Source organism: Rhinatrema bivittatum, chromosome 6 (genome assembly GCF_901001135.1).
Source record: "Rhinatrema bivittatum chromosome 6, aRhiBiv1.1, whole genome shotgun sequence".
Classification (NCBI taxonomy): Eukaryota; Metazoa; Chordata; class Amphibia; order Gymnophiona; family Rhinatrematidae; genus Rhinatrema; species Rhinatrema bivittatum.
In genome coordinates this window covers 77,207,770-77,222,038 of record NC_042620.1, presented here as the reverse complement: position 1 = coordinate 77,222,038, position 14,269 = coordinate 77,207,770, and the positions used below count along the sequence as shown (strand labels likewise).

Below are 14,269 nucleotides of genomic sequence, written 5' to 3'. Positions count from 1 at the left end.
CCTTTTCTACATCCTGAGGATGCTTTCTCTTGCCTAACCCTTCCTCTCCTACTCTTTTCTCTTTGTCTCTGTCCTACTTGATCCCTCCTGCAATTTTTTCTCTATTCAGGCTCTCGTCCCTCTGTCTCCCAGTTCTGCACCGTACCTTTCTTCTCATGCCTTCCCATCACTGAGCCTTTCATCAATCCTGTCTTCTCCCCACACTCCACCAACCTCTCCTCCCTCCCACCCTCTCCTTCTCCCACCCACGCCTCACCAACCTCTCCTCCTTCCCACCCTCTCTCCTTCTCCCACCCACACCCCACCAACCTCTCCTCCTTCCCACCCTCTCTCCTTCTCCCACCCATAGCCACCTCTCCTCCCTCCCACCTACTCTCCTCCACTTCTCTCGCCCTCCCCAACCAACCTCTCCTCCCTCACCCTCTCTCCTCCACTTCTCTCGCCCTCCCAACCAACCTCTCCTCCCCCACCCTCTCTCCTCCGCTTCTCTCGCCCTCCCAACCAACCTCTCCTCACCAACCCCTCATCCCTCCCACCTCTCCTCCGCTTCTCCCACCCTCACCCCACCAACTCCTCATCCCTCCCACCCTCTCTCCTCTGCTTCTCCCATCCTCACCCCAGCAACCCCTCCCTCCCACCTCTTCTGCTTCTCCCACCGTCCCCTAGCAACCTCCTCTCCCTCCCACCCTCTCTCCTCTGTTTCTCCCACTTACCCCCAAACTCTCCTCCTCCCTCACCCTCTTCTCCTCTGCTTCTCTCACCCTCCCCAACCAACCTTTCCTCCTCCCGCCCTCTCTCCTCTTCTCCCACCCTTACCCCACAACCCTCATCCCTCCTACCTCTCCTCTGCTTCGCCCACCCTCACCCCACAATCCCTCATCCCTCCCACCCTCACTCCACAACACCTCATCCCTCCCACCCTCACCACAGTAATCCCGCTCCCCTAGCAATCTCCTCTCCTTTCCACCCTCTCTCCTCTGCTTCTCCCACCCTCCCCCCACCAACCTCTCATCCCTCCCACTCTCTCTTCTATGCTTCTCCCACCCTCCCCTCAACAACCTCTTCCCCTCCCACCCTCTCTTCTATGCTTCTCCCACCCTCCCCCCAACAACCTCTTCCCCTCCCACCCTCTCTTCTCTGCTTCTCCCACCCTCTCCCCCAACCCTCTCTTCTCTGCTTCTCCCACCCTCAGCCCACCAACCTCTCATCCCTCCACTCTCTCTTCCTCTGTTTCTCCCACCCTTCACCCACAATCTCTCCTCTTTCCCACCCTTTCTCCTCTGCTTCTCTATGCAACTCAGAAGAGGATAGTGGCATATTCTTTGCAACCTCACAAGAGACCTAATCAGGACTGACACAGTGTCATTACAGATCTCGCTCCCACTTCTACTCCTGTCTCTTTAAAATCCTACTCCTAGGATCTATAAATGCTTGTGTCCACATGACAGGACTGTTCCTAGAAATCTGTAAACTACCACCAAATAAAAACTGTTGTAGGTCACCTGGAGCAGTGGAATAAAAGCTACGTTGCCCTTTCAGCTGTTGTGCCCAGATCTCCCATCCATCACCCTCCACAATCTCCCACTGTGAACAACTGAAGGAAGATTCAGGTTCTCAGGAATAGAAGACCAATTCTAGCATGCATCTTCACACACACAAAAAAACCCAAACTGCTTTGGATTTCTTGTGTCAGGTATCCCTGTCCAATTAACAAAAAAGCATGGGCTAAAAACCATTTCAGTTACCAACAGACGAAAAAGTTAATCCAATTTTCGTTGTCTAAACAATCTGTTCTGAATTTGCCTTTGACAAGGCCCGTTTCTCCTGGCACACGGATTCCATGTGCTAAAACATTATCGCCTAGCACTGTCTGCTCTCAGGAATAACAGCTGGATGCAGGGCACAAACCACAGCTTTCTGAGCACCAAAAATAAAAATCTCCTCTCGTTTCGGTAGATCAAAGTGAGCAAAAAGTCACCGTGGCTCTCAGTGCTTGGTGCGCACTTTACAGCAGGAGTGTGGGTCCTTGCACATCGTGTTTACATCAGGACCCCAAACTGAGACCAGGAAGAGAGGAGATTTTCTGCCTTGTAAGCCAACATTAAGCGTTGGGGAGGGGATACAATATTTCCTTGTGGGGGGAGGGGTAGGAAAGCAGTCACTTTTCATACTTTAACAGTGTAGACAGGAATAACTGAGCAGAGTGGATGAGCCAGCTGGGCTGCTGCCTAACATCATTTGCTATGTTACTATGAACTTTGCGGGGTCCGCAGCCTGCCCTGCAGGAAACCCCCCGATTAACTGTCATATTGAATATGGAACTGCTATTTCCACCTGGACTGCGTGGGTCAGTGAACTTTGTCTTTAGGAGGGAGGGTTACATATAATTGAAAACAAAGTTCCTTCTCAGAGAAGCGCGGATGAGTACGGCACTACTTTTTGTTGGTGCCCGTCGAGGCGGCTGCCCTCACGACGCAGGGATTCTGCCCACCCGGGCACGTGACTTACAGGGAACACAGTTTACCGCTGCAGATCGCGTGCAGGTCATTAATGAATTGGTAGCAAGTCATTCCCGACCAGTGGTGAAGCCATGGGTGGGCCGTGGCGCCTGAAAAGAGAGGCCCAATACAGGGCCATTGCGAAACTCGGCCCGCGCGGCCTGAGAAGAGGTCTTGGAGCAAGGAGGCCCAGAAGAGAGGGAGAGGCCCCGATAGTGTGTGTGTGTTTGTGTTCCATATTGGGAGCTACCACCCAGGAAAGAGATCTAGGCATCATAGTAGATAATACATTGAAATTGTCAGCTCAGTGTGCTGCAGCAGTCAAAAAAGCAAACAGAATGTTAGGAATTATTAGGAAGGGAATGGTTAATAAAACGGAAAATGTCATAATGCCTCTATATCGCTCCATGGTGAGACCGCATCTTGAATACTGTGTACAATTCTGGTCGCTGCATCTCAAAAAAGATATAGTTGCGATGGAGAAGGTACAGAGAAGGGCAACCAAAATGATAAAGGGGATGGAACAGCTCCTCTATGAGGAAAGGCTGAAGACGTTAGGGCTGTTCAGCTTGAAGAAGAGACGGCTGAGGGGGGATATAATAGAGGTCTTTAAGATCATGAGAGGTCTTGAACGAGTAGATGTGAATCGGTTATTTACACTTTCGGATAATAGAAGGACTAGGGGGCACTCCATGAAGTTAGCAAGTAGCACATTTAAGACTAATCGGAGAAATTTCTTTTTCACTCAACGCACAATTAAGCTCTGGAATTTATTGCCAGAGGATGTGGTTAGTGTAGTTAGTGTAGCAGGGTTTAAAAAAAGGTTTGGATAAGTTCTTGGAGGAGAAGTCCATTAACTGCTATTAATCAAGTTGACTTAGGGAATAGCCACTGCTATTAATTGCATCAGTAGCATGGGATCTTCTTAGTGTTTGGGTACTTGCCAGGTTCTTGTGGCCTGGTTTGGTCTCTGTTGGAAACAGGATGCTGGGCTTGATGGACCCATGGTCTGACTGAGCATGGCAATTGCTTATGTTCTTAAGCCGGTATGTGTGTGTGTGTGTGTTCTTATGATTATTGCTGCTTTATTGCAGTTATATTCTCTGCATGTTTGGAAAGAGGATTCATAAAAATACATTTATATTTGTTTTATAACATACTTGGATTTGATGTTTCTGTTGAACTTCAGTTACTTTTTACATGATGTGTATTTATAAACTGCAATAAATATAAAATAAATTAATATAGATTACATAGAAACATAGAAACATAGAAACATAGAAATGACGGCAGAAGAAGACCAACCGGTCCATCCAGTCTGCCCAGCAAGCTTCACACATTTGTTCTCATACTTAACTGTTTCTCTTGGCTCTTAGTAACCTTATGTTCTAATTCCCTTTTCACCCCCACCATTAATGTAGAGAGCAGTGCTGGAGCTGCTTCCAAGTGAAATATTAAGTTTGATTAGTTGGGTAAGCGGCAGCATAGCTCTCTGCCATGAAGCAGAGGGCAATGCTGGAAATGTGTGAAGTATCAGTTTTTCTTTTCCCCTGTCATTGAAGCAAGGAGTCATGCCGGACATGCACCGAAAGTGAAGAATGCCTTGAAAGTCACATTAACTATCAAATATTGAAAAGCCTAATAATTGGTAATACCTATAAGCCCATGAACCCATCCCTGTTTTTTTTTCTTTTTTTCTTTTCTTTTTTTAATTGGGAGATGGATGCCCTTCATCCTTCTACTCTGTGAAGGTGGACACCTACCACCGGCCACTGGCATCCCGCTCCGTTAATGCCTCTGTGGCTACTGCCGCTCCATGCAGTGTTTTACTACCTGCTCTTTATATGCGTCCTCTAGAACTGATGGATCCCATCCCTGGGTTTTTTTATTATTTATTTAATTGGGAGATGACAGCCCTCCATCCTTCCGCTCCGTGAAGGTGGACACCTACCACTGGCCACTGGCATCCCGCTCCGTGAATGCCTCTGTGGCTACTGCCGCTCTGTGCAGTATTTTACTACCTGCTCTTTATATGGACACCTACCACTGGCCACTGGCATCCCGCTCCGTGAATGCCTCTGTGGCTACTGCCGCTCCGTGCAGTATTTTACTACCTGCTCTTTATATGTGTCCTCTAGACCTGATGGATCCCATCCCTGTTTTGTTTTTTGTTTTTGTTTTTTATTTTTAATTATTGTTTTTTAATTATTGTTATTTAATTATTTAATTATTGTTTTTTAATGCTGGTAAGTACTTGAAATAATAGAATTAAAATATTTTAAAGCATCACTCATGATGAAACTACTTAGAAATCCATTGTCTGATGCACTCTGAAGCCCATATTTTAAAGGCCCTGCGTGCATAAATTTCAGGGTAGCCCAAGGTTAACATGGGTGGGCATTAGACACTGCCCCGGGGAAGCGCGTGCCGGCAGCCAGCTGGCGTGAAGAAGATACTTCTGCTCCAGAGGAGCAGTAAGTATGGAAACAAAAAATTAGGGGATAGTTAGGTTTAGGTTAGGGGTCGGGGAGGAGAGGAGAGGGGAATAGGTAAGAAGAGTAGAGGTAGGGTTAGGAAACTGGTCTAGGCCCGATCGCGTCGCCCCGTGTACTTAATAAAATCCACCCCCACACGCGCGAGTCGCTGGTCGCCCACACACATGCGCGCACGGGTGTTAAAATCCAGCATGCATGTGCGCGCAGATATCGCACGTTGTAAAATCCGAGCGTCCATGTGCGCGCGCTGGGAACCGCATGCACATGGACATGCATGCGCTGCTTTTCAAATCTAGCCCTAAGGCATTACTTATTGAAAGAGTACAAATAGTAGGGCCTAGACTTGTATGTCAACTGCCCACCCATGTTAAGCTTGGGCCCCCCCCCCCAAAAATTAATTTCTGGCTACTCCACTGTTCCCGTCTGAAAGTCACTAGCGCTCTCCATGTCCGCAGGTACTTTTAAACCCACTGTCTTTGTGCCAATTTTCAAAGGAAAACTACGCATGGACTTCTACTTTGAAAATTTCAATGATTTGCCCTCCCTTTTTCTGCAGCTACCCTGACCTAACCCTGCCCTGGAAATGCTTCTACGACAACACAGGTAAAAGTGCACTCCTAACGGAAACATGCACGCTACCTGCATACAGGAGACTGATTACCTGCAGAAATCCCTGTGAAAATTGCCCTCGGAGTGGCTTATGTGAAATGAGCTAGTCATCCTTACGCAATTCCCAGTGGAGAGATCCCACATCACAACCGACGCTAATTAAGCACTTTACTGGAAGTCCCGGCTGAAATACCAAGGATTGAATGGACCTGGAGTCTAAACTGCCCTTCCTCCCTCAGTGACCGACCCTGGAGCACACCAGTAGAGTGCTGTGGGCATAGGCATAGAGTGGTAAGATGGCAGAGCTCCCATCCAGGAGAAGAGAACACAGCCTGTCAAGCGGGCCACTAGCAGAGGGCAGTATGTCAGTAAAGCACAGCACAGGGCCACCAGCAGAGGAAAGCATGGCGACACGGTCCCTGCCAGGTTACCAGGAAAGGAGACGGCACAGCACAGAGCTGCAAGGAGAGAAGAGCATGTCAATGCAGTCCCCGCCGGGACACCAATTCAGCACATCATGGGGCTACCAAGAGAGGAGAGCATGTCAACCTGGCCCTCAATGGACTGCCATAGGACATGCAACTGCAGGCCAGTGTGCAGCCTGGCAGCCTAACTGAAAAGGTGTAGCTTCCAGAGATGGGAGGAGGCTCAGGGCAGAGAGATTGGGGGAAGTAAGAAAAGGGAGAGGCTGGGAGACCAAAGTGAAGAAAAGAAGAATTTATAAAGACAAAATAAGCCAGAGTAAACAAGCCAGGAAAAGCATTAAAGAGTAAATTATAAAGAAAAAGTTTGTCTCGGATACAAATTTAGATTGTAAGCTATCTGGGCAGAGGGAAATGCCTATATATACTTGAACGCAATCTGCTTTAAAGTGCCACAAAAGGCGGAATATAAATAAAATAAAATGGGTTCCCTGTAGGGGTCCCATCTTACCCAGATCAACCTGGAACAGGCTCATTCAAGCCTGGTTTTGTCCCCTTGCCTCTATTTCTCTGGCTTCTAAAGTTCTTGGCTGGCACCTAAATTTCCACATATTTTCCACCTCCTGGCTGTCGGCAATAGTGCTGCTCACTGCTGCAAATGGACAGGCAATCTCAACCTCCCACAATTCCCACACAGCCAAACCACTTGGTCCCAGTTCAGTCTAACAGGCTTACAGCAGCTCAGCTCTTCACTTACTGCAAACTGGAACGTTTCCCTGGGCCCTCTCTCTCCTGAGGCTCCAGCAAAGTGGTCAGAAGTGCATGTTCTCAGAATTAACTTGGCTCTGAGGAAATGCCTGCTGACCACAGCATCTCCTACTGCTCTTAATGTCTCTCTTGAGGTTCACCGCACTCCAAGTTTCCCAATTGGCTGCTTTTGGAGTAAATACCCAAGCCCCCATGAATTCCAAAAGGAGGTCCAGGCAGGAGCAGGAGACACTAGGATTCAAGTTTTCTCGGGATCAGAACACTTAGCCCCTTTCCCGAAATTGCAGCTTAAAAAAAAAAAAAAACAAAAAAAAAAAAGAAGATTTCCGTGAAACTTTACAACATACTCCTCACTCCTCTTCCCACTCCAAGGTTAACAAAATCTGTCCTGGTGACCCATAACTGGTTGGGTTTTCAAGATAACCACAGTGAATGCAGAGATAAATCTCATGCATATTCATTATGGATATCCTGGAAACCCGACTGTCTGCAGGGTCACCAGGACAGGTTTGGGAAGCTTTGCCCTACCCCCTGTGCATTTTGCAATAAGCTGATAGTGCTACTTTCATAAAGTTAAAATCACAAGCAATCAGTCTGGGACACATTAAGGGTCTGATTCACTCAGCTTTTATTCCTGTAGCAGGGATGGGAGACCAGCCTTAGTGAATTAGGTCACAATCTTGCAGGAACCTTCTTTTTGCCATCAGCTTTCTTTATTTGCTTTTGGGAAGGGGAGACAAGAGGTTTGCGCGTTTTTTTCTTTTATTTACCAGGCCTGCCTTATCGAACAGTCTGGCTTCTTGACTGGAGGGGATACACATTCTGTTAAGTCTCACCAAATGACAATCTCAATCAGGCCTACATTAGCCAGTCCACCTCCGACGGGCCTACTCCCCCAGGATTCCTCTCTAGTTATTGGCTATGCATGTGATAAATATCTCCTAGTAATTTATGGAAAATCTGGGTCATATCAGTGCTCAGCAAAAACTGTCATTTCTACAGAGATCACCTAAACTGCGAAGCCTTAATGCAAAAAAGTATTCAGTCATGCAGTAATCCAAGATTAGGATACTAATGAAACAGGAGAGTTAGGGCATCCCAACAGGGAGGTTCCAATAAAAGCAAATGTAGTCCATGTGCCTATAAGTAAAGAATCACCTGAGCTAAAGAATTCCAAATTATCCATCTCAACTAAAAAGCAGGTTGTTAATACAAACAAAAACGCACTTTAAAATGTCTATATGCCAAAGCCAGAAGTCTAAGAAGTAAGATGGAAGAGTCAGAGTGAATAGCAGTAAATGATGAGACTGACATAACTGGCATCTCAGAGACCTGGTAGGAGGAGGACAACCAATGGGACAATGCTATATCAGGGTATAAATTATATGCAATTATAGGGAGGATCAACTTGGTGGGGTTGTGGTACTTTATGTCCGGGAAGGTATAGACTCCAACAAAATAAAGATCATACAAGAGACTAAATCCTTAGTAGAATCTATATGGGTAGAAATCCTATGTGCGTTGGGTAAGGGTATAATGATAGGAGTATACTACCATCCATCTGGCCAAAATGTTCAGATAGATGATGAAATGCTAAAAGAAACTGGGGAACATAACCAATTTGGAGGTGCAGAAATAATGGGAGATTTAAATTACTCCAATATTGACTGGGTAAATGCAAGTTCAGGACATGCTAGAGACAGTTTCTGGATGGAATAAATGACGGCTTCATGGAGCAATTGGTTCAGGAACCAACGAGAGAGGGAGCTATTTTAGATTTAATTCTTAGTGGAACACAGGATTTGGGGAGAGTGGTGGGGCCACTTGACAATAGTGATCATAATATAATCACATTTGAACTAATGACTGGAAGGGGGACAATATGTAAATCTAAAGTTCTAACACTAAATTTTCAAAAGGGAAACTTTGGTAAAATGAGGAAAATAACGAAAGATGCAGCTGCAAAGTTTAAAAGTGTACAACAGGCGTGGACACTGTATTTTTAAACAATCTTAGAAGCGCAATCCAGATGTATTCCACGCATTAAGAAAGGAGAAGGAAAGCAAATCAATTACTGGCATTGCTAAAAGGTGAAGTGAAAGAGGCTATTTCAGCTAAAAAAGCATCCTTCAAAAATTGGAAGAAGGATCCATCTGAAGGAAATAGGAAAAAGCATAAGCATTGTCGAGTTAAGTGTAAAACATTGAGAAGGCAGGCTAAGAAAGAATTTGAAATGAAGTTGGCCATAGAAGCAAAAACTCATAATAAAAACTTTTTAAAATATATTCAAAGCAAGAAACCCATAAGAGAGATGGTTGGACCATTAGATAACCAAGAGGATAAAGGGGTTTTTAGGGAAGATAAGGCCATTGCAGAAAGACTAATTGAATTCTCTGCCTCTGTGATTTCTAATGAGGATGTTGGAACGATACTGGTTCCGGAGAAGGTTTTCAAGGGTGATGAGTAGATGAATTGAACTGTGAACCTGGAAGATGGAGTAGGCCAGATTGGTAAACTAAAGAGTAGCAAATCACCTGGACCAGATGGTATGCACCCCAGGGCTCTGAAGGAACTCAAAAATTAAATTTCAGATCTATTAGTTAAAATTTGTAACCTATCATTAAAATCATTCATTGTACCTGAAGACTGGAGGATGGCCAATGTAACCCCAATATTTAAAAAGGGCTCCAGGGGCGATCTGGGAAACTATAGACCAGTGAGCCTGACTTCAGAGCCAGGAAAAATAGTGGAAACTATTCTAAAGATTAAAATCACAGAGCATATAGAAAGACATGGTTAATAAATGTGGATAAAGGTGAATCAGTAGATGTAGTATATTTGGATTTTCAGAAGACGTTTGACAAAGACACTCATAAGAGGCTTCTAAGAAAACGAAAAAGTCATGGGATAGGAGGAGATGTCCTTTTGTGGATTACAAACTTCTTAAAAAGACAGGAATCAGAGAATAGGATTAAATGGACAATTTTCTCAGTGGAAAAGGGTAAACAGTGGAGTGCCTCAGGGATCTGTTCTTGGACTGGTGCTTTTCAATATATTTATAAATGATCTGGAAAAGAATACGATGAGTGAGGTAATCAAATCTGCAGATGATATAAAATTATTCAGAGTAGTTAAACCTCAAGTGGATTGTGATAAATTGCAGGAGGACTTTGCGAGACTAGAAGACTGGACATCCAAATAAATGGCAGATGAAATTTAATGTGGACAAGTGCAAGGTGATGGATATTGGGAAAAATAACCCTTGCTGTAGTTACACGATGATATGTTCCATATTAGAAGCTACCACCCAGGCAAAAGATCTAGGCGTCATAGTGGATAATACATTGAAATCGTCGGCTCACTGTGCTGCAACAGTCAAAAAAGCAAACAGAATGTTAGGAATTATTAGGAAGGGAATGGCGAATAAAATGGTGGATTTCATAATGCCTCTGTATCGCTCCATGGTGAGACCGCACCTTGAATACTGATTGCAGCTCTGGTTGCCACATCTCAAAAAAGATATAGTTGCACTGGAGAAAGTGCAGAGAAGGGTGAACAAACCAATAAAGGAGATGGAACAGCTCCCCTATCAGGAAAGGCTTAAGAGATTAGGGCTGTTCAGCTTGGAGAAGAGATGACTGAGAAGAGATATGATAAAGGTCTACAAAATCATGAAAGGACTTGAATGGGTAAAGATGAATCGGTTATTTACTCTTTCGGATAATACAAGGACTAGGGTGCACTCCATGAAGTTAGCAAGTAGCTCATTTAAAACAAATCAGAGAAAATTCTTTTTCACTCAATGCACAATTAAGCTCTGGAATTCATTGCCAGAGAATGTTGTTACGTCAGTTAGTGTAGCTGGGTTTAAAGAAGGTTTGCATAAATTCCTATTGCAGAAGTCCATAAACTGCTATTAATCAATAAGGATTAGTAGCTTGGGATCTATTTAATGTTTGGGTACTTGCCAGATAATTATGGCCTGAATTGGCCACTATTGGAAACAGGATGCTGGGCTTGATGGACCCTTGGTCTGACCCAGTATGGCAACTTCTTATGTTCTTATATAGAGAAGAAATGAAGTTAAAACCATAGCACACATGCTCGCTGCTATTGAAACAGGAAAGGATAAAGCGCAGATTAGATGGGCCGGTTATCTGGCATCATATTCTGTGTCTCTATTTATTTACAATTCTGCACTGAGCATGAATTCTTAAAGGTCTTACAGAATCTAAAGATAAGACAGAATTTACAAAGGGAAGAGAGAACAATATGGTGCTCTAGCTCTCTGGCCATGGTAAATTCAGGATTTAAAATGTGCCTCGTGCAGGCTTTAAGAAAACAGCTTTAATAATAAATGATACAGTACTGTGATGTACATTATGTAGCAATTAAAAAGATATAAAACCTGCGCTACAGCAACTTCCCAGGCCCCCTTAAAAGTTCTACTGATCCTACATTAAGTAGCTGCAAGGGCACTCGTCTCCCCCAGATTTAATGCAGTGCACGTGAACCTTTTCAATGTGAAAAGATCCTGAAGAGTTGTTCTTGTAACCATTCAATAGTTCAAATCACTTTCCCTCTATAGGCCTTTCTGCCAGCATAAATACCAATAGCACATACTAAACAAAAAAACAAAAAGCAACAAGACCAAAGAATCTTATTCAGGAAGCCATAGGTGCTGTTTGTGCAAAACCTACAGCAGCTTCGCAAACCTTTATCTATTACCAAGCCACCCAACCAACATAGTAACATAGCAAATAATGCCAGATAAAGAGTCTAGTCCTCCCAGTGCTGGTTACGGTTATAACTGCCACTCCGCGTGGGTCGCCCCAGAGTACTCCTGGAAGCACAAAGCAGTCATGGGCTGAACTGCCGCTCTGTGCAGGATACCCAGCGCTTCCATTGCCATCCTCTGTCTCGATATATCGTAACTATGAAAGCCAGGCAAAAGTTGTGACAGGGACCCAGTGGTAACACTGCCATGCGGAGAGACCTGGGTCTGGATTCCCGGCACAGGTCATCCACCTCCCCAGCCCAGCCCGGGCTGGGCACGTTGCAGAGGGAGTGATCATTCCTGCAAGGGAGAGAGTCGGCCATCGCGCAACAGCGACACCTAGTGGCTGGATGTAGGGCCTAGGGTTCCAGGAGGGGTCCTGGAGCATGGTCCCCCATCTGAGAACCGTTGCTGCAGTAACTGGACTGAAGGAAGTCGGGAAGGGATTTCAAACAGTTACCAATGCAGGCCTGGATCCCAGCTCTGGCTCCACCTGAGCCGGAAGCCCAAAAGCCCAGTTAAGATTAAAAAAAAATAAAAATATCTGTGCTTTGGGCAGTTTAAACTTTACTCTACTGTTGTATATCATGAATTTTGTAAAGCTAAAACTCAAGATCACGATAACCCGCCAAACTCAGTAAACTGCAGCCTATAAACTTCCCTGCGACAAAGCTGGATATCAGCAGCACTGATCGAAACCTATTATCAAAGCATGAGATAAAATGTCAAAAGCCAAATGTCTCAAGATGTTCAGTCGTGTAGTAAGCTCAAGAAACGCACAGAATCCAGGCCTATGTGCTTGTTTCTCAAACTGGTCTCCTGCAGCTGGACGGGCAGGTGTTAATACTCAATTCAGTAAGGATGAGGCATTTATTCCGGAAAAAAAAAAACCAATGAGCTTAAAAACATATTCATAGCGCAGCCTGCATTTACCACCAAGCTCTAATGAAGCATAACAGGACACTGAGATTATATTCCAATACCAATTAAAAAAAAAACAAGGCACACCCGCATCTGCCATGTTAATTAACAGAAATGAACTGCTTTGTTATCTATTGTACAGGCACTGGTTACCTTCATCCTGCTTCACTTAAAAATCACATTTCATATTTTCGATCACCCTAGTATACTCCAACTTCTTTCTTTATTTTAGAATACTCCAGTGCAAAAACACAAAAAATATCCAGACACAATCTCACCACAAAATAAGCAACACGCTGGACACTTGCACACATGAACCTTGCATACCATTACATAAGTGTCTGCTTTTATGAATTACTTTTCCTGCTGGATGGTAAAAGTGAAGTCATTGTGGTTTTGTGTTGTACAGGAAGAAAAGAAAGCCCTACTCCATGTATAAGGTTTATTATTTATTACCTTTGGTGGTTAGTAAATAGATTTACCAGAGAGAGTCTCCGTAAAAACTTAAAATCAGCAGAATTTGCAGGGCGCTAGTGCCACGTTCCTCCTTGCTTACTTACCGTAGGGTCGAATGCCGGCCAGTGCGGGATATGCTATTGCCGACTGGGGACGGTAAGTTACTTCCTCTGTGCAAGTCTTCAATGGACCGGCTCCAGGGTTTCGACTTGTCCACGGAGTTCTCCACGTTGTTCTCCAAGCTTTCAAAGTCAAACCTACGAGGAAACGGACATTTCTAACAAGGCACAAAGAATTTTTCTCTTTCTTTCTGTTCACCAGTTCTCACGTTTTCAGAAACATTAATGGTGGGTATGAAATACGGTGCAAGTCTCGAGTATGTTGTGGAAATACTGGATCAGGACAACAGAGGGTGTGAGCATATAGGGCCCTAGTATTAAAGCATGCTAAAAAAGCGTAGTGTGCGCACATTAACAGCCTAGTACCAACACGGCCCCCACAGATCTTAGCAGGTTAGTACTAAAATCAGGGCATACATGCATGCAAAGGAAGCTTCAGTGAGCAGACATAAAAGGGCAGGGTATTTAATGTTCCATGCGTTATTCCACGTATGTTCACTAAGGCCCAAAGGTTAGCACTGCCCCAGAGCACCCAACCCCCTCCCCGAGCCAGACCCGAACCCTCCAATTCTGCCAAGGAAGTTTCCCACAGGCTGGACCTCTAGCAATCCTCTCCCCCTCCTCCAGAATGCGTGCCTGTTATTTCAAAAGGAAAGATGCGAGAGTCCACCTGCTCACACTGCTGCGGCAACCAAATAACACAATCTCATGATGCTTTCTCAAATCCCTTCTGGTCGATGAAGATCGAGACCCTCCAGAATGGAAGGCACTCGTTCTGGAGAGGGGACCTGGCCCTTGACGGGGGAAGTCTGGGTCGGGTCCAGGTCAGTCTGTGGGGAGGATGCAGAACCTGAACAGGGAGATTAGGTCTGACTCAGGGGGGATTGTGGAGCATCATCGGGGTGGAGGGTGGCATGGGGGAGGGGTATCCCCTGTGCTAATCGTTCCTTTCAATTCAAAATGGTTATCACGGTCAAAAAGTGGGATATCAAATAAAATAAACATGACCATACACATTTTTTGGCATGCCTGCTAAAGACTTCTTTTTAGCAGGTGCAGAAAAATTGTAGTGCATCCTACATTGAGTGGGCTTTTGACTTGCAAATTCAATTTGAATTGCTTGCATGCTAAACAAATGTTAGCACGAGCTTTAGAGCAGAAGCCCCATGATTTAGGAAGCACTAAGAAGGCAATTCACTGTCAT

The 14,269-nt window shown here is 44.9% G+C and overlaps 1 protein-coding gene across 4 annotated transcripts in view; it reads right to left on the bottom strand.

Annotated features, from left to right (window-relative positions):
• The window catches only part of FMNL2 (formin like 2), a 425,422-nt gene that overhangs the window by 136,754 nt on the left and 274,399 nt on the right, over nucleotides 1–14,269 (bottom strand). For all 4 annotated transcript variants that reach the window (XM_029605500.1, XM_029605502.1, XM_029605499.1 and 1 more), the window contains exon 6: nucleotides 13,051–13,203. In XM_029605500.1, the coding sequence (XP_029461360.1) occupies nucleotides 13,051–13,203 (153 nt within the window). The remainder of the gene's footprint in view (nucleotides 1–13,050; nucleotides 13,204–14,269) is intronic.